Raw genomic sequence first — 21,568 nt, 5'->3', positions numbered from 1 at the left:
TTTGGCAGAAAAACGCCACCCTAATTGGTCGGTGAAGTCAAATCAAGTAAGGGGCGGAGAAAAGAAATTAATTAGGTGCTGTTAGGGGTCAAGGTATAAAAGGGTTAGAACCCCCCCCCCCCCAAGAAGGCTTTTTCCCCAGAGAGTTTCTTCATGAGTTTTTTGTAGAGGTTTCACATGGTTTTCCTGAGTGGCGGGATTGGAGTTAATCTCCGTCGTCACAACAAGGAAACAAAAGTGAGCGGGATTTCAATTCCGCATTTTCTATGGTAAGAAACGAGGAATGCCATTTAGCCAAAGGAAAGAAGGTATTATCTATGTGTTTCATAATCCAGTGACGACTACGAAAAAAAGGAAATCTGTAAAATAAAGTCTGTGTCCACGTGGTGAGTTTCACAGCCATTGTATAGATGATTCTAAAAGTGTCCTTAATGCAAGTACGAAAGGTTAAGATCGCGTAAGCACAGTTTATTGCCAAAAGAACTGAACTTAGGAGTGACAGATTATAGGAGAGATCATACCAGGATAGTACAATCGGAAAAAGGTAGAGGCCAATATAGAAAACTCGAGAGAAAAAGGTACTGTAAAAATCTCGTGTCAACTAAAAATCGTCTGTAATTGTAATCATTATTCTATTACTGAACTGTTGAAGAGACTAAGGAAATTTATACTAGGGCTTTAGTACATTACTGATTATAATGAAAGTATGCCTGTTAATATTAATATTATATAAGTAATTACATGTCCTGATTATGCAAGTGTATTGTAACGTATAGGAAAGCTTTACATGTCAAAGTTATATGTTAGTACAGTGAAAGGATAATTTAATCTACATAGTTTTAAATAGTTAAATAGAGTGAGTTGATCACACATGTCCATGTGCTACAGCATACAGCGTATATTCTGACTAATATGGGGTTAACTGGGATTATACATATCTGGGATTATACATATGATATTATGTGTTGAATTTGTTATGGCGGCACGATCGTAATACCCATATAGGATCATAGCCAAATTACTTGTGATAAGCTAATGTTATTTTGTAAATAATTTCTTAGTATTGAATTGAATTATATTAGAAATTGAATTGTACCATGCTAATGAGTTTAATAAACCTTTGTTCATTGATAAAACAGTTGTCTGAAATTGCTGCCCAATGCACCACTTGAAAAATGTACGAACCTAATCATGCGGGAAATTAATGTGTTAAGAAACGAGATAAAGTGTCATGACCGCAATATTGTTTCACATTCAGACATATTTTAGTAATTGCTCCTTGTTTTTGTATTTAATATCTCAAACTAAATGTCCCAAAAGGCGCAGCATAATATAAATATTAGGGACACGAAGGGGAGAAATAACTTAAATATTTGTATTTTGGGTGATATCTCGTGCATAGATAATAGTTGAACATAGATAAGCATAATTTCACTAGATAGGATAATAATCGTAAAATGGGACACAACAATATGACAAGGTGCCAAGAGAGAAGCTATTCAAGATGCTACAGTTATATAGTGTTAATGTGGCATCATATCAAGCAATACTTAGTCTTTATTTGAGTTGTAAGTCTGCAATTAGAATTGAAGGAAGTACAGGAAGGTGGTTTAATGTTAAATATGGTGTCAGACAAGGATGTACATTATCCCCTCTGTTATTCATTATCTATATGGATCACATTATGAAGGAAAGTGGTATTAAAACTATTATCAAAATTGGAGGTGTTAATCTCAGCTCTTTGCTTTATGTGGATGATGTTATGCTTTAAAATAAATCCGCTACAAGTCTGCAAGATTCCCTGACTAAATTGAATAACTGTTGTAATAGATATGGTATGAAGGTCAGCATTAAAAATACAAAGACAATGAAAATCAGCAGAAACATTGAAAATATCAATTTTATTGTTAATGGAAAACTTATAGAACAAGTAAAACATTTCAGCTACTTAGGCATGATTTTTATTTAAGATGGTAAATTAAATATGGAAATAGACAACGGAATGAACAAAGCTGGTATGGTAGGAAGTCACTTGAATAAATTTATATGGAATAAGAGAGAAATTAGCCAAAACACTAAATTAGCTGTATACAAGACAGTGTTCAAACCAATTTTAACTTATGGATCTGAGAGCTGGGTTAGAAGTAAAACACTTCACCAAAGACTAGAGACCACGGATATGAGAGTCCTGAGAAAGATTAGGGGCATGAACAGATGGCATTAATGGCAGTATCATATTAAAAACGAGGATGTTAGAAAAGAATTTGATATTGTCAGCATCCAGGAATGCATTAGCAGATCTAATCTCAGGTGGTGGTGTGGTCACTTGAGCAAATGGGAGAGAAAAGATTAGCAAAATAAGTGTTCTCTGCCAGGTTGGCAGAAAAATGACCCAGAGGAAGACCAAGATATAGGTGGATTGATTCAGTGAAAAGTGCTTTAGAAGACAAGAAATATAAGACCTGATAATATTGAGGTCTTGACAGGTAACATACTGATTTGGAGGAAAATAGAAAGGAAGTAGTAATGATATAAATTTTTCATGTAGTACTATCATATCCTGTGCACCCCTTGAGGGTATATATAAGGAATTTTTAAATGATTAAAAAAAAAAAACATTTGTCATGATATGTAAATGGCAACAGTTAGTTAATGGTGTACTTATTTTTATTAAATCCAACATTATTTCAAAGCTGTATGTTTGTAGAAACTATGAAAGTCTCTTAAGTTGACCTGTGAGCTTACAAGAATACAATCCTCAGCATCCCTGAGTTGCCTTAGCTTTGACTACTTAAAAGACATTGGTGCTGCCCAAGCATCCATATTCGCCTTATATAATGTTGGATTTAATATCCACTCTGCCTATGTTATTTTATATTGCCAAAATGAAGGCTTTGAGCTTTTTCTTTAGTAATTATTTTTATTTCATGTGTTTCCTACAAACAAAAGGTTTAAACCTATAGTACATCAGTACAATGGATTGGTTAAGGATTTATTATTATTTTCTTTATTTTTACTAGACTATATGTCTACTTTCCAGGCACCCAATGTTTATTATAATTTCAATTGTATTTATTTAATTTATGGAAAATTATGGTGAACTGTTGGCTATAAGATTTTTTTTTTTTTTTTTTTTTTAATCCCTCTAAGTTTGTCCTAGTTGGTCAACTGCATCTAATAATAATTGTATTTTATACTTGTAATCATACCATCATCAGTACTCTGTCTTTATTGTGATTAGGAATGTAATTTTGTCTCGAATAGTTGATTAAAGCTAAAATTTAGAATCTAAAATAAAGGTAGCTTGACTCTTATTCATCAATATTAAATCTACTAAAATTTGAATTGATCATTGAGTTTGCTTTTTTAACTTAAAATAGGGCTCTGGCTTAGCAGCTTGGCCAATTGGACTTATTAGGGGGACTCGCAGCACTGAAGCTGAACATGAAGCTCTGCTACAAGATAAAGCATGCACTTCTGCTCAAATTGCAACAATTAAAGAAAGAGTAAGTATTATATTTAGTTATGCAATCTTAATATAGGAAATTGTACAGTTGTAAAATCTCACATGATATATAATTTATCATGTTGTTTTTCCGAGTTTTTTTTTTTTCTTATAAAGAAATTACACATAAAGAAATGTCGTTGTTTATATTCTTAAAATAAATCCTTTTGTATGTAATAACCTAATTACAAGACTATTAAACTATTGTGACACGTGAAACATGATGTCACTATGTAATGATATGTATATCCCTGTCCATATGTGGCAATTTTGAAAGACACATGGAGATGCCAACCCATGACAATATATGGAAGTTTTGAGAGACATGCACGTGCACACACACAAAGTCTGGGCCTTTAAAAGCTCCAGCGTCAGGAAAGATTTAGTCTTAAGGTTTTTCACCTTCTCTTATCTGGGTCTGCCACCATATAAGGTCTACTGTTGGTCATCAAAAGAGAAGTGTTTGGTTTTCACCTTGTCTTACCTGGGTCCACCACCACCATGAGACGTCTGCTGTCGATCGGCATCATAAGAACCACTCGTACACTCATTGCTCCCATGTTACCAAATTAAGGGTTAGAGTGAGTGCAGAAGTATCGACGATTCAGACAGAAGAAGTTTGGCAGGAGATCAAGAGCAAGTCAGCATAAAGAAAGAGGACAAAAGTTTCATGTAATGGACTGTGCTGAATAAGATTATTGTAAATAATGCAACACATCATAAATACCTAGATATGTTATAATTCAGAACAATTCGTATCGTGTGTGCCTTTGTTTGTAGTCAATTGTGATGAAGTAAATAATTAAGATTTGATTATTTAAGTTAACATTATAAGAATAAGAAGAGTACAGGTGTTCCTTGCTTAGCGTGGCGAAATTAATTGCAGCAATCCCTTGATATACGCAGCAAGAGTTTTGATCAATGCTCCTTTAACCATGCGGAGCTCGCAGCTGATCTGACAGATACATGCAAAATGTTTAATATAAATATTCCTACACAAATCAGTGTATAGCTTGAAGGTCATGAGTAGCTGTGCATTCATATGTTATGGGTGATATTCCGCACTGTTTTTTTTGCTGTCAGTTTGGTTTAACACATCTTATGTAAAGGTTTGTGATATTTGACAGTAAATTGTATCTGAGAGATACCGCGACCTCCGATGTCAGTATAGTATGGTTTAGTTGTTCTTTTTTTATTCTTTGTTCAATCATTTCTAGATTGTAACTGAAAATAAATAAATGATCATGTATAGGAGAGAATGACTACTATTTGGGTTGTGTTGGTCAAATATATTTATTTTAAACTAAGTTATACCAACTAGTTTCGTCAACTGTGGCTGTTGGCTTCATCAGGGTTAAAATTATATAAATGTAAGAACACTTAAATGCTAAAAAACTGTTTCCACTGAAATCATAAATCAACCGAATACAATTTGATTTTTATAAAAGCAGAAGAACACGCACATCACACGCATAGCACGTGTATGATCTACTAGTTATTATGCAGGAACGTTCTGTAGTGGCAGCAAAATTTAATTCTGGCATGTTGAAAGATCTAATGAAGGTCTTTCTGATCTTGGGCAGAATTAATCCTTGGTTTCTATTTAGATTTTCTTCTGAACGGAGAACTGTTGTAGCTTCTTTTATAGAAGCTCCATGCCCTACTTAGAGAAGGGTTTCCACTCCCGAATGATAAATGAAATCACAACAGTTCTCCGTTCAGAAGAAAACCTAAATAGAATCCAAGGATTAATTCTGCCTGAGATCTAGAAGACCCTCATTAGATCTTTCAACATGCCAAAATTAAATTTTGCTGCCAACTACAGAACGTTCCTACATAATAACTAGTAGATCATGCACGTGCTATACGTGTGATGTACGTGTTCTTCTGCTTTTATAAAAATGCAATTGTATTTGGTCCATTTATGGTTTCAGTACACACAGTTTTTTAGCATTTAAGTATTCTTACATTTATATAATTTTAACCCTGATTAAGCCAAGAGCCACAGTTGGCGAAACTAGTTGGCATAACTTAGTTTAAAATCAATATATTTGACCAAAAAAACCCAAATAGTAGTCATTCTCTCCTATAGTTCTCATGATAAAAAATAACCGTTTTATTATCATAAACCATCAGGAGATGTGCTTTACATTATGGAAAATACAAAGGAAAGTGATCTGGAGCTTACTCCACCTTTACTACGAGTTGCCCATAAGGTTAGTTATGCTTGCATCTGCCGAAACTTTTAGTTTCTATATATTCGGCATGAAAATCTTGTAGTTTCTATATTTAGTTATGAAATAATGTTGGATTCAATATCCACTTAATTTGTACCATCATGTATTATGTTTGCAGTGTTTTTCTTTGTTTTATTGCTTATTTGCCGAATTCTGGAGAGTCATTTTGCTTGTTACCGTAGAATTTATGCCAATAAGAAAAAAACTAAAACTGTTCAAACGACTCTTGATAACTTGTACAAATGTAGGTACAAGTATTTAATAAACATTTACTTTGCATTCATTTTTTAGCTTTCCTAAAAGAGTACCACATAAAACGAATTATTAATACAGTAATCGATCATGGATGAATTGCAATTTTTACCATTGGTTATTAGATTTGATTAATGCAATTTTGATATATGCGGTAACATCGAGGGATTAATTAACCGTGTTAATCGAGGGATACCTGTACTGTTATGAAGTAGCATGAGTTAATATTGAGTTAAGATTTACATTCACTGTCTATAAGAGTGATTAGTTGGATGTATTAAATTGCATTTAGGTTTTAAGAGTAGAAAAGAAATGTAGGAGAACTAAACCTAATCTTGAAACATTTATAAATAACTATGAATTGTGATTCAATTGCGTAAATAACCTAATGCGGATTGAGCTGTATAATAAGAATTCTAGATTTAATTAAATGGAACCTACATGTGATTATGTTTAAGCCATGACCTATTTAAAGTAAAGATTCAAGTTAGTGGGGAAATAAGAACAGTATCTGCTTTGTCTTCAGCTTAAAAACTTACAAACTCGCCCTCAATCTGTCTAACTGGCTCAGTTGAAAAACAAAATTGTTAGACTACAGAGTGTGAGCAAATAAGATATCGTAGAATGTTACAGATGGTGGCAATCAACATTTCACAACATTTTATGACACTAAAGAAATAACTGAAGACAAAGTAAGATTATTACAAGCGGTATAGCCAACAGGATAAACTCCAATAAAGAAAAACTAAGATTAGATTGGGTTAGTTTTGGCATCAGTATCAATGTGTGTTGTATAAAAGGTTTGGTCATTATCAAGTTAAGAAATGGATACAGAAGATGATTGTGATTCTTCAGTAGATACTAATATAACGGAAAACAGAGAGTTTTTTAGAACTGTAAACCCTAATCTTGTAATTCCGACAATTTCGAAAGAAGACCCTGAAAATGTAGAACCTTATTTTAAATCTGAAGAAAAGCTTAAGGAAAATGGTTGGATTTTTGCTTCCTGATAATTCTTAGGAATAAGTTAGTGGGTAAGGCTAAAACATACTTAAATATCTTGCCTATCTTGCGAGACACAATAGATTACACTAAATGTAAAAGTACATTAATAGCGGAATATTCTTAAGTAAGAGATGTAAATCTGAATTTGTGGAAATTACATAAATGCATTCAGCACAGTAAAGAAACCATTTCAGATTGCTACAATAAATTATTAAGCAAGCTCATAAATTGTCTCAGAAGATGGAAAACTCACTAGACTGGTCTACATTTCACCAGTTCAGAGTAGGCTTAACACTTTGATTCCTAGACTTACTGTAAATATATATATACATATCGATGTATATTTACATCGATAGGACTCAAAGTGTTAAAGGAAGAAATAAAAGAGGACACATGTCTCTACAAGAACAAAGCTAAGAATCTAGAATAATCTTTAGAGAAGAGAGAATTGAAGACATCTATCAGTCCTCAAACTCTAAACAAGTGCACTCCTACAGAAATTATGGTTTGTAATAATAAGAATGAAATTCAGAAAGTTAAGTTGAATAAAATTGAAGGAAATAATAAGAAATATGTTAAAGATTTTGATCACAATATAGATATTAGTTTAGATGTTCATTTTATAAGACTAGATTAGCAGATTCTCTGGAACTACAATTGCTAAGAAATTTCATTAAGAAAGAGACGGAGAAACAACAAAGACTGATATTGGAAAGGCAAGAGAGACCAATCAAAATGTTAGAAGAGCTTAAAGTAATTAACTCCCATAACATGTCAGATGAATCATCTAGTGAGAACAAGACTAATTGTAGATAAGTACAAAAAGAAACTGCTCTGCTTAGATGTTACAACGATAACAAAATAGGGCATTTAGCTAGGTATTTTATAGAAGGAAAAGGTTAGATTATAGGGAAAGAAAGGAATTAAGGTATGACTAATATTGAATCTAACTTATCGAATAATCCGATTACTAGATTTTGATAATGTTGAAATTGCACTTAACAGTCATACAGGGGCACATGTCTCAGCAATGTCTTGGTCATTCTATGACAAGATTCAGGGAGCCTTATAATTCCACATAACTTCCCTCTGGTTTGATACCTCCACATGCCTATTCATCCTCCAATTCAAGACTACATGGTCACTCTCACCAATGGGGAGCAAGTATATTATCTCAGTCATAATCAGATCTGATGCCATGACCAAATCCAAAACTCTTGATCCTCGTGTTCACTCCACTAATGCTGCCCAAGACAGTTGTCTCTCAAGAAATTCAAAAATTCAGTTCCTTTATTGCTGCATTCTACCTCCTCTGCTGAGTTTATATCACTATAGTTGAAGTGCCCTATAAGGATTGCTTGCTTTGCACTTGCCAGGGTAATTTGCCTAAACATTTCCTACCAATTACCGTCTGTATTCCTTGGCATGTAGCAACATCCCACTGAATATCTTGTCTTATCTGTTTCTTTTAATAATGAAATATCATGAGTAGGCATTATTTTCAGTGCGAAGCCTCTGCATCCTAATCTCTCTTTTTCTGAATTTAAAGCACTGAAATCATTGAAGAATAATAACTATTTAATTATTACGAAGGCTGACCAGGAAAGGCTGTTGTTCAAGATAGAAAACAATATGAAAGAAAAAGTCTCTATTACTATGAGACTATTCAACTTACAGGCCCCTCACATTTGATCCTACCTGTAGTCAATTAAACAGACTTAATTCTCTTATCAATAATGTTTCTACTTGGAATGAAGATCAAAAGAAAAAACTTAAAACCTCTTTGGTTGTCCACCTAGATTGTATGGTCTTTCCCAAGTTCATAAACTAGGTATTCCATTAAGGTCAGTCGTAGACTGTATAGGATGTCCCACTTAAAAAATTTCTAAATTCTTATCTAATTTATTTCAACTAGAACTGCTACTTACACAAAAAATACTTTGGATTTTAAAAATAAAATTTCGATCTTTATTTGGATGCCTCAGATATTATGAATAGTTTAGATGTTATTTTCTTGTTTACTAATGTTCGTATATCTGACACCATTGAATTTCTTTCAGATATTGTTAAAACTATTTATTTTATAATACATTCTGCTTATTTCTCATTTGAAAACAAGTTATATCAGCAAATCGAAGAAACGGCAATGGGTTATTTCTCCTAGACCTACTCACTGATTCAGATATGTGGATGATATTTTTGCAATCTGAAATAGCTCTTCTTCTGAGTTACAGCAGTTTCTAAATTTCTTCATCCCTGGATCCGGTTCTCCTAGAAGAAGTAAATAAGCAGTTAGCCTTTTTTAGATCTTGTAATTCTTCATCACCAGATGGTAGCCTACATTTCTGAGTTTTATGGAAGAAGACTCATACAGGCAACTATATCCATGCTGAATCTCATCACCATCCCAGTTAGAAGGCTGGAACTATTGACTGGATGGTGATTCATTGGTTCATCAGGCCCAATTTATGTTCTTCAGAAGAAAAATTGTTAGAAAAAATTACAAACTATTAATTCCACCTTTTTATCTAAGGTTTTAAGGATTCTTTCATCAAAGGAGCTTTTAACAGTTTGGTATATCTACCTCTCCAAATACAGAAGAAATAACTTGCATTCTTATCCCTTATGTGCGAGGCATTAGTGAATGGATAGCAAAAGTTTTAAAACCACTGAATATAGTTTTAAAATAATAGTTTTAAAACCATTGTTGCCTTTTCAGATATCCCCCATCAGAAAAATCTCCATTGTCCTCACTTCTCCTAATGACAAGCTTCCACCTCTCAATTATTCAGGTGTCTATCAGATTCCTTGTACTTATTGGTTATCTTATTTTGGACAAGCATAAAGATCTACTTTTATTTGGCTACAAGAACACAGGTCTTATATTAAATTAAATACCTTGAGCCTGAACAGTCTGGACTTGCAGAGCGTGCTATCAACACTAGATGTAGAGTTCATTGGAACAAGACGAGCTTTTCATAAAAGCCAGTTCCTCGTGGAATGGCTTTATAAAGAAACACGTGAAACTTTCTTCACTCTCTCCTAACTTAAACAGATTCTATGGCCTGTGTCTATACTCTTTGTAGGAGATAGTACTTTTTAAATCAGCTAATCTTTCCTAACTCTATTTTGTCTAAATATATATAGTTTTTAACAAGTTAGGAAATTTACTGACCTTTTTAGTTGTCTTACAATAGCTACTTATGTGGTGGTTTCTAGAATTGTCTGTTAATGTTCAATTGCTACTTTATGTTCTTGTACTAACGATGTGCCTATGATATTTAGGCGAAAATTCCATGCAAATAAAGTATTTTACGTGAGTTTTCCTCTGGTATTATAATTATTTTAAATAAACATCTATCTCACACCATATACAGGTATCCCTTGCTTAACGTTGCGAAATTAATTGCGGCAAGATATACGCAGCAAGAGTTTTGATTAACACTCCTTTAAATTTACCTTGCAAAAACATGCAAGCTTCGTGGCATGAGCATGATGACATCATTCCTCTCACTCAGCTGTGCTCCCAGAACCAGTGCCAGCCAGTTACTTTGCTGCCAGCATTAAGAGTGAGTATATTATAAGCTCCAGTTGTTCTGCTGTACGTATTTACAAATTACGTTCTTTGTAAATTTAACAGCCCATTGATCATGTCGAACAATAAGAGCAATCCCACAACTGGGTCATTAAGTGAAAAAAGAAGAGGAAAGTAATTACCTTAGATACAAAACTTGATATAATTAAAAGATTTAAACGTGGTGAAAGTAAAGTAAGATTGGAAGTGAATTTGGTTTTAAAGAGTCTACAATACGGACTATTTTCCAATCCTGATGAGTATTGCGAGCAAGTTAAAGTTGCATCTACATCTGCAAGTATGCAATGCACACGTAACCAGACTGCTATAATGGTTGAAATGGAAGATCTATTGATTATTTGGCTGGAAGATTGCAATCAAAAGAGAATTCCAATTAGTGCCTATAATAACACGGCCAAAGCTCTAAGCCTGTTTTCAAGACTTAAAGAGACTAAATATGAAGAAGACAATTCAAAATTTGCAGCTAGCAAAGGTTTGCTTGAAAATTTTAAATCTAGGGTTGGACTAAAGAATGTGAAAATAATAGGTGAAGCTGCAAGTGCCAATGAAGATGCTGCATCCATGTTTCCTGCTGAGCTGTAGAAAACTATGGAAGAAAATTATTACAATTACCGCCAAATTTTCAATGTAGATGAAACTGGCCTCTACTGGGAAAAAATGCCATCTAGAACTTTTATATCAAAAAAAAAAAAGCAGCAGCACAGCATGGCTATAAAGTATCAAAATAAAATAAAGTATCAAAAAATCACTTAACTGTTATGCTTGGAGAGAATGCAAGTGGAGATTTTAAATTGAAGGTGCTGCTTGTCTATCAAACTCAGAACCCAAGGACTTTAAAAGGATGTAACAAGAACTCTTTACCTGTAATTTGGCAGGCGAATCAGAAGGCGTGGGTTAGCCAAAGTCTATTCGAAGATTGGTTTAAGTCTTATTTTTGCCCGGCAGTTGAAGCTTATTGCATGAAAAATAACTTCGCTTTCAAAGCTCTCTTCTGCTTTTAGATAACGCACCTGGTCATCCAAATTCTCTTAATGATCTGTGTGAGAATGTGAAAGTTTTATTTTTCCCACCAAATACGACATTATTGCTACAACCTATGGAAATGAGCATCATTGCAACTTTCAAAGCCTGAAAGTTGCAAATTTTTCTAAAATACATTCTCAAAGGCAGTAGAAACAACAATGGGAGAAAAGGCGATTACGCTCCAAGAATTTTTGAAAAAATTTAACATTAAACACGCAATTGAAAACATTCATGACTCGTGGGAGCAAGTGTCTTCTAGCTCCATGAAAGCTGTTTGGAAAAACCTTTTGCAGAATGCACTAATGACTTATGTAGTTTTCAAAATCCTGTGAACAATGTGGTCGAAGAAATCGTTGATGGTGTTGATGCAGAAGATGTTAAAGAATTATTAGATTCAAATTCAAAAGATTTCGGTATCTTCTTGAAACTGAACAACAACATGCATATGAAGACAATGAACAAATGGAATGTGAAGATGAGGTTCCAAAGGAGATAACAGTCAAAGAACTGGAAGGAATATTTCACAGTTTAGAATCGCTTAAGCAGCAAGTAATGGATGTGGATCCAGATGTTAATCGAAGAAGAATGCTTGTTTGCTGATGTCTGTAGAGTCATTTTGCTTTTATCGTAGAATTTATGCCAATAAGAAAAAAACTAAACCTGTTCAAACGACTCTTGATAACTTCTTTTGATAAAAAAATTTTAGTAACTTGTAATTTTAGTAATTTTAGTACAAGCATTTATTAAAGATTTATTTTGCATTCATTTTTCATCTTTCCTAAAAGAGTACCATATAAAACGAACTATTAGTACAGTAATCGATCATGGATGAATTGTACTTTTTTACCATTGATTACTATATTTGATTAATGTGATTTTGATATACGCGGTAACATCGAGGGATCAATTAACCACTTTAATCGAGGGATACTTGTACTCTCATTTCCGTTGAAATTCTCTGTCCTGAGCTCCTAGCATTTGTATACAAAAAACTGGTGTATTGCCAGTATTCTTTTAGCCATTATTACTTCCCTCATACTCCACCTGGTTTTGTAATATATTGTACATCTAATTTCTCAAGCCACTATCCCACATGAGGCCATCCCTACAACATTCCACATGTGCAATTCTAGTTTCACTGTCCCAACACGCTCACTTACCCAGAAAGCAACAGTCTCTCCAAATGCCAGCCAGCACCCTTCTGCATTCAAATGGAATGCATCCCTTGTATACAGTTCTCTTCTATCCTCAAACATACCCCACATATCCACATATTCCAGACCCCTTTTCCTGCACATTCTCATTATCATCTCATTCATCATCACAACTCTTCTCCTCCACTCTGCAAAATCACAGCAGAGCAACATGCTCACTATCTTTCCTCTGACACATTTCTGCTGCCCTATGTCTAATATCAACCTTAAATCTGGTGCTACACGATTCATGCTTCCTCTCAGGTCATTTGTCCCAACTATTACTGTCATCTTCTCCACACTTTCACCCCTCTTCACTGCCACATTCTACCTTCCACCAGGCAAGCACTCTACTCTGCACACCCCAAATCATCAAATTTCCATACATAACACTCCGAACAGATCCATTCGTCCACTTCTCACTGAAATCCCTGACTCTAAAGCTTCCAATCTCTCTCTCTCTCTCTCTCTTTTTCTCGTCTTTCTGATTTCCTCACTTCCACTGTCTCTCCCATCTCTTGCCTTCCTCTCTGATACTGTTCTCTTTCACCTTATATAAAAATTGTGTTCCTCTCAGACTAGCCAATCTCTCTTTCCTCCCAAGATCTTCATTCACCCCCCCGCTTCAACTCAGTCTTCATTCCTTTGAGCTACTTTCTCAGAGTCATTTCTCTCCACACATTTCTACTTTCAATTGACATTCACAAACACAATCATGGCCATCAGACAAACAAACCATCTCCATCCACTAAACTGCCCAATGCTAAATCTATATGTAGGTCTTTAACATTCTTTCCATCCTCCAACACACTGGCATCCACAAATTGAAAACCACCTGTTCCCAAAGCACTATCCCTGCCCCTACTAAATCCTCAGATCGAGACACTCATGTCTCCCAGCACCTCCCACTGTCTACATTTCATGCACACATACACATTCGAGTCTCATATCTACCACATTTTTAAACAACAGGATACGTACATACTGCATGCATAGCAAGCTGTTACAAATAACATAGTCTTTAAATGGGGATGGGCTAGGTAGAACTGGCAGTGCCATATTGAAAATAATCGATACATGTGTAGACAATACCATCATCATCATCATCAAATTCCTGCCATGTACCCTCAAGGGGTGTACAGGATATGACAGAACTACATGAAAAAATTACATCATTACTAACTTCCTATCTACAATTTTCCTCCAAATCAGTCTGTTACTTGTCAAGACTTCAACATTATCAGATCTTATATTTCTATTGTCTAAGGCACTTTGTACCATATCAATCCACCTATATCTTGGTCTTCCTCTGGGTCGTTTTCCTGCCAACCTGGCAGAGAACACTTGTTTTACTAATCTTTCCTCTCCCATTCTATTTAAGTGACCATACCACTTGAGATTAGCTCTGCTAACGCATTCCTGGATGCTGACAATGTCAAGTTCTTTCCTAATGTCCTCATTTTTAATATGATATTGCCATTGATGCCATCTGTTCACGCCTCTAATCTTTCTCAGGATCTCATATCTGCGGTCTCTAGTCTTTGGTCAAGTGTTTTACTTCTGACCCAGCTCTCAGATCCATAAATTAAAACTGGTTTGAACACTATCTTGTATACAGCTAATTTAGTGTTCCGACTAATTTCTTTCTTATTCCATATGAATTTATTCAATTGACTTCCCACCATACCAGCTTTGCTGATTCTGTTGTCTATTTCTATATTTAATTTACCATCTTCAGTAAAAATCGTGCCTAAGTAGCTGAAAAGTTTTACTTGTTCCACAGATTCTCCATTCACAACACAGTTGACATTTTCAATGATTCTGCCTATTTTCATTGTCTTTGTCTTTTTATTGCTGACCTTCATACCATATCTGTTACAACAGCTATTCAATTCAGTCAGAGAATCTTGCAGACTTCTAGCGGATTTATTTAGAAGTATAACATCATCCGCATAAAGCAAAGAGCTGACATTAACATCTCCAATTTTGATATCAGGTTTAATACCACATTCCTTCATAATGTGATCCATATAGATAATGAATAACAGAGGTAATGTACATCCTTGTCTCACACCAGATTTAACATTAAACCATCTTCCTGTACTTCAATTCTAACTGCTGACTTACAACTCAAATAAAGACTAAGTATTGCTTGATATAATGCCCCATTGACACCATATAACTGCAGTGTATTGAATAGCTTCTCTCTTGGCACCTTGTCATATGCCTTTTCCAAATCGACAAAATTTAAATACAGATCTTTGTTGTATTCCCATGCTTTCTCGACTATTTGTCGTAAAGTGAAGATCTGATCCTGACAGCCTCTATTTGGCCTGAATCCAGCTTGTTCTTCACCAAGCTTTTCTTCCACAATTCTTCTCAACCGTTTCTCAAGTATACTTGCATAGATCTTGCCAGGAACACTCAGTAGGGAAATACCTCTGTAATTCTCACATTCAGTTTTATTTCCCTTTTTATATATGGGTACTATGAGAGATCTACTCCAATCATCGGGAATTCGTCCCTCTGTCCAGGCTTTCTGAACTTACAGTGCAGCCACTGTAAGACTTTTATACCACCATACTTCAGCATTTCTGGTCGAATATCATCTACTCCTGCTGCCTTTCCACATTTCAAGCCTTTGATGGCTTTTTCTACTTCAAGTATGGATATGTATTCCTGACTGAATGCCTGGTCAGCGTTTTTTATCACTGTGCTGTCATCACTGCTTGTTTCATTTAGCAGTTTTTCAAAGTAATTACTCCATACTTCAAGGATATCTTTTTCTCCTGTTTTCATGTCACCTTTATAATCTCTAACTCCTTTTACAGCACTCTTTCCTCCATTCCTAAGCTTCTTCAACAACTTCCAGAATATTTTGCCACCTTCTTGATATTTATTTTCTATATTCTTGCCAAAGTCCTCCCATGACTTTTGTTTAGCTAGTTTTACACACTGTTTAGCTTTCTTACATTTGTCTCTGTGTTCTGTAAGAGTAAAAGCTGACTTATTTGCCAGGAACTTTTGATATGCTTTCTTCTTTTTCTTCACTCCCTCTTTAATTTCCTGTGTCCACCAGGGAGTTCTGATTTTTTTATCCTTGCACACAACCTCACCACATGCCTCTCTGGCAGAATCAGTCAATGTTTTCTTCAGAGTTTGCCACTGAATCTCCAAGGTTTGATTCCTGTTCTCAAATTCTTTCATTTTCTTTTCAATAATCTTTCTGTATTTTAGTCTACAGTTCACATCTGAGAGCTGCTCAACTTTTATTCGCTTTAAAACTTTCTTACATGTTATTCTTTTCAATATGAAATTCAATTTTATCCTGCTCAAGACTAAATAGTGATCACTTCCAATTTCCAATCCTCTGTACACTCTGGTGTCCTGCACCAGGGAGAAAACATCACTATCAACAATAACATAGTCAATGAGACTTTTCTTATTCCTAGCCTCTTCTCTCCATGTGAATTTGTGCACATTTTTATGTTGGAACATGGTGTTAGTAATAACCAGTCCATGTCCTGAGCAGAAATCCAACAGATATTTGCCATTATTATTAGCTTTGCTCTTTTCTCCAAATTTTCCCAAAATATTTTTGTATGTCTCACAATTATTTCCTACTCTGCTATTTAGATCCCCAACAAGGACCAACTTTTCCTTTTTCATTGTGTCAATTGCTTTTTCTAAAGCCTCAAAAAAATACCTCCACTTTTACCTTAGTAGAACCTTCTGTGGGACCATAGGCACAAATAAGTCTCATTGTGCAGTTCTCCATTCTCATATTTGCCCACATTACTCTACTCGAGACTGACTGCCATTCAAGAAGATTAGCCTCATATTTTGTGTTGAATACTCTTGCTACTCCTTCTTTTCCTTGATTGTCATTGCCTGAATATAACAATTTGTATTTATTGCTCAGAAAGATCTCACCAGTTTTGGTCTTTTTTGTTTCAGTCACCCCTATTATGTCGATCTGGTACTTATCTAATTACTCAGCTAGCTCCATTTCTTTGCCATTCAGGCTTCTTATGTTGATAGTACCGATCTTTAACTCTGGTGATGTTGAGTTGGGGTTTGTTTTCAGATTTGTTCCAGTAGCTGACTTTTCGCTGTTCGCCCTGGTTCCCTGGCGAAAACAACGGGGGCCTTGTTTAACCAGGCGACGCCCCAGCTGGCATGAAATTTTGTCATGTTGTACCATCATTTTTTATTTTGGTTTAACCAATAAGAATACAATTTGGTCAGCTAAATCCCAAATTGCCAGCCCATCCTCATTTGTTCAGTATCAAAGTAGATACCCAGCAGGGTGCACCACGAGAAGGTGAGGACTGGATATTAGGTCAGAAGCCCTGGTCGGTTCTCCGCATTCCTTTAAAGGCTATGTGGAGTTCTCCTCTCAGTTATACAGCTTTGACCCTTAAGCACCCCTAGACAATACCAAGACAGTAAAATTATAAGAAAATACCACAGAATTATACAAAAAAAATCATTAATTTGAATAGCACAAACTTAAAAACTAGTGTTGTCCCAAAATAAACACAGTGACATCTTTCCTTACTATGAATACTTATCTATATACAGCTCGCATCACTTGTTGCATCCATCTTCGCATGCTAGCTGTCACTTTCTTTTGTAACTATTGTCTGAGGAAAGATGAGTTTTTTTTTTTTTTTAATTCAATGTTGAATATTCTTTGATTAACAGTGTTTGCATATGTTTAAAGTGTGCATAATGTGTATAATTTATGCATCTAAATAACAAAGATTTAGATCAGTGGTTCTTAACCTTTTCGAGGTCATGGAACAGTTTTGATTATAAGAAAAATTTGGGGAACACCAAAATCATTAGGGTCATAAAACTAACAATAAAAAAAAAATGTATGAACTTGCCTTTTATAAAAATGGAACTTATTTTAACGCGATACTTGGGCCTATCAGCTTTTGCAGATTTCAGCAATATCAGGTCTAGTATGTGATATAGCTACCCTCATCTCTTTGTCTATATTAGATCTAGATTGGTTAATATTGAGAAACCGAGCTCGCACAAATATGATGTTGAAAACTAACAAAATTTTCAGTGCCCTTATGGAGAGAGCTTGGTATTCAGCTTGGACAAAAATCCAAAATTCCTCATGAGCTGTTTCAGAGAATTTCATTTTTAGAGTAACAAATTGTTCTCTTCTTGTAACAAAAATTATTACAACTCGATGTATTAACTGTGGCAAATGGATTTCATATCCAATCATAATCGTGTGTATTTAAGGAAGGGAAGTAACTTGAAATCTTTTCTTCCAATATTGTTAAATGTTCTGTTATAACAGAAATAATTACTTCGACATTTTTATTATGGAGCGAAGAAAACATATCTACTGTATTTTTTTTTTTGATATGCGGTTTTTCCAAAGAGATACTTTTTTCTGAAAAGCTGACCATTTGTCAGTGGATGTCAAAATATTTTCATTTTTCCCTTAGATACTTGTATTAATGCTATTTAAGTAGTTAAAAATATCAGTTGAATATGCCATTTTAGTACACCAAATATCATTTTGAAAAAAGGCCAATAATTCATTCTTAAATTCTAAAATTCAGAATAGCACTTTACCCCTAGATAGCCATCTTATTTCAGTGTGCAAAAGCAAAGATTCGTGCTTGGCTTCCATAAATATGCAAAGCTTTTTTAAAAAGGTGTGCCTTTAAAGGTCTTGACTTGATGTAATTTAACATATTTACAACTTGGTCTAGTACAGGTTTAATATTGCTGGTAATGTTTTTGAAACTTAGGATTCTCTGTGCAAAAAACAGTGCTTAGATATAATATTTGGGTTTATTTTCTTTTCAACGGTAACAAATCCTTTTATGGTGCATACCTTTGGTGGAGGCACCCTCAGTACAAATTCCTACACACAGCTCCCATGAAATTTTAAAATTTTCTAAATATGACGTAATAGAGTCAAAAATATCTTGTGTTGTACGTTCGGTAAGTTCTCTGCAGCATAGAAATTGATTCACATTTCTTTTTCATTAACGAAACGAACGAATCCTGGTATATGAGCTTTACCGCTAATGTCAGTGGACTCAACAATTTGTAAAGCAAAATGTTGTTTAGAAAGTTCATGATAACTGTTTTCTCAATATCATCTGACATATCTTTAATTTTATTTTTTATTGTATCGTTCGAATGAGGAATTTTCATAATTTCCTTTTTTGCTTTGTAGCCAAACATAATGTTTACTATTTCACAACATGCTGGTAAAATAAGAGACTCTGCTATAGTATGTGGTTTTAATTTTACTGTAATTAATTCAGCTGCCTTATATGATGCAAGTTGTGCCTTATCGGAAATTTTAAGTCTTTTCAAAATATTTTACTTGTTTAACTTGCATGTCCAACAATCTCTTGAAATAATCTTTAGTTTTTGAAGCCAGATTGGCGTGCTTCATAGTAAAGTGTCCCGTGACATCTTTCACCAGCAGAACACTTGTAACCAGTTCACAGAACACGTGTTCCGGGGAACACCGGTTAAGAACCACTGATTTAAATATAACAAAGAAGATTTTTAAATTGCCAACATTTAGTGGTACCTCTCATATGATTCATTAGAGAGCATAACATTTCGTTCAAGATAGATTTTATTTTTATGCCAAGTGAAATTATCTAAAAAATTGAGTTTAAATATTATTGTAATATTGGGCAGAGCTAATTATTGCTGATTGACAACAGTGGTTGTTTATGAAAATGCTAATGAACAGTAATGCGATATCAAAGATATCACATCACCTATATTATGATAGTATTGTACGAAAAAAAAAAAGCTACGTTATTACTAATGTCCTATCGACAGTTTTCCTCCCAGTTAATCCTTTATCTTTCAATATTACAGATCTTATATTTCTATTGCTAAGACACTTTTTCCAGACATCCTGGTAAAGAGCATTTCTTTTGCTCTCCCATTCTGTTTAATTGACCATACCATCTGAGAGAGACCTCTACTAACGCATTCTTAGGAGAATATTAGGAGAAGACTTGATTAACAATACCACATTTTCTCTTAATATCTTCATTTTTAATATGATACCACCATTGATACTATTTGTTCACTCTTCACTCCCTTAATCTTTCTCGGAACTCAATCATTGGACTCCAGTCTTTGATCAAGTGTTTTTTTCCTAACCCAGCTCTCAGATCCATAAGTTAAAATTGGTTTGAACACTGTCTTGCATACACCTAGTTTACTGTTTTTACTAATTTCTCTCTAATTCCATATAAATTTATTCAGTTGACGTCCACCCATATTAGCTTTGCTAATTCAGTTGTCTATTTTCATATTTAATTTTTCATTGTCACTAAAAATAGCTGAAATGTTTTACTTATTCTATAGGTTCTTCAGGATGCAGTTGATGTTTTCAATGTATTTTCATTATCTTTGTCTTTTTATTGCTTATTTTCATACAGATTTCATTGTACTGGATATATTTAGATGTATAACATCTGCATAAAGTAAAGAGATGTGATTAGCACCTCCAATTTTGAATCAGGTGTAATATCACTTTTCATAATGTGATCCATATAGATTATGAATAATTGTGCAGATAATGTACATCCTTGTCTCACACGCGATTTATCATCAAACCATTTTCCTGTACTCCATTCAATTCTCACTGCTGACTTACACCTCAGAGATAGGCTGTGTGTAGCTTGATATGTCTCATTTACACTATATGACTGTTGTTTTGAGCAACTTTTCTCTTACACCTTCTCATCTGCATTTTCCATATCTAAAAAACTTAAATATAAATCCTTATGTTCCCAAGATTTCTAAACTATTTGTCTCTTCTCCCTATCATGAATTTTTAGGCCAAGTGGCCTGTTCTTGTCTCATGCCATTGTTCATTCTCTTGGCTTTCCAATTCTTCTTTTTCCGTTTATTTTATATCCGTATAGTATTTTTGACATTCTGCTATTGTCCATTCAGATTATATGTTCTAACCATGTAGTTAATTGGTTTTATATTCAGGGATTGTAAAATTTCATTTGTTTTATGGTCTGATTTAGTATTTTCAACTTTTTTTTCTAAGAAATTTCATTTCTGCTGTTTCAATCTTTTTTTTTTTTTATGGCCCATGTTTCAATTTCATATAATAAATTTCATTTAGATAAAACATTATATATAGTCTGATTCTGGTGTATTTTTGTATTAGGGATGGCTTAATATATTATTATGTCGTTTACTTTAACAAGATTTGATATTTTAATGTCAATTTTTTTATCTTCATATGAATAGTTGCATCTCAGGGATTTGAAAGTTATTTACATGTTCTACTATTTTATTATCTATCACTATTTTACTTCTTATTAGGTTTTCTCCTTTGAAAGGCATTATTTTTGTCTTTACTTTTGATATTCTCATATATTTTTCTGAAATTTCAATTAATTATTATTATTATTATTATTCAGGCCTCCACAGAGTCAAAAGACTCATCATGGGAAGTCCTTCCCAGGAAACACAAAGTCTATCATACCACTCCATGAACTCATTGATCATTCTTGCTCTCACCACTCTATCAGGCAATGCATTCCATGGTTCAACCACCCTCCGTGCAAAGAAACCACTCCTCACCCTCTTGCTCACAGCTTCCTTTTGCAACTTCCAGGGAAAGGCCCTTGTCATTGCTCCTTCCTGCTGTTCCACCAAGCGAAAAAACTCCCCACTGTCAACCCTGTAACTACCTCTCAACAGTTTAAAAGTCTCAATCATA

General features: G+C 34.3%; 1 protein-coding gene across 1 annotated transcript in view; it reads left to right on the top strand.

Moving 5' to 3' along the window:
* The window catches only part of LOC150095279 (lysosomal cobalamin transport escort protein LMBD1-like), a 259,870-nt gene that overhangs the window by 129,636 nt on the left and 108,666 nt on the right, over positions 1–21,568 (top strand). The window contains exon 8 of the mRNA XM_090410049.1: positions 3,381–3,506. Within this exon, the coding sequence (XP_090266175.1) occupies positions 3,381–3,506 (126 nt within the window). The remainder of the gene's footprint in view (positions 1–3,380; positions 3,507–21,568) is intronic.

This window comes from Typopeltis vanoorti, chromosome 20 (assembly GCF_054136105.1).
Source record: "Typopeltis vanoorti isolate ZY-2024b chromosome 20, IOZ_Tvanoo_1.0, whole genome shotgun sequence".
Lineage (NCBI taxonomy): Eukaryota > Metazoa > Arthropoda > Arachnida > Uropygi > Thelyphonidae > Typopeltis > Typopeltis vanoorti.
Note: the sequence above shows the minus strand (reverse complement) of the source record. Positions and strands in the feature narration are given on the sequence as shown.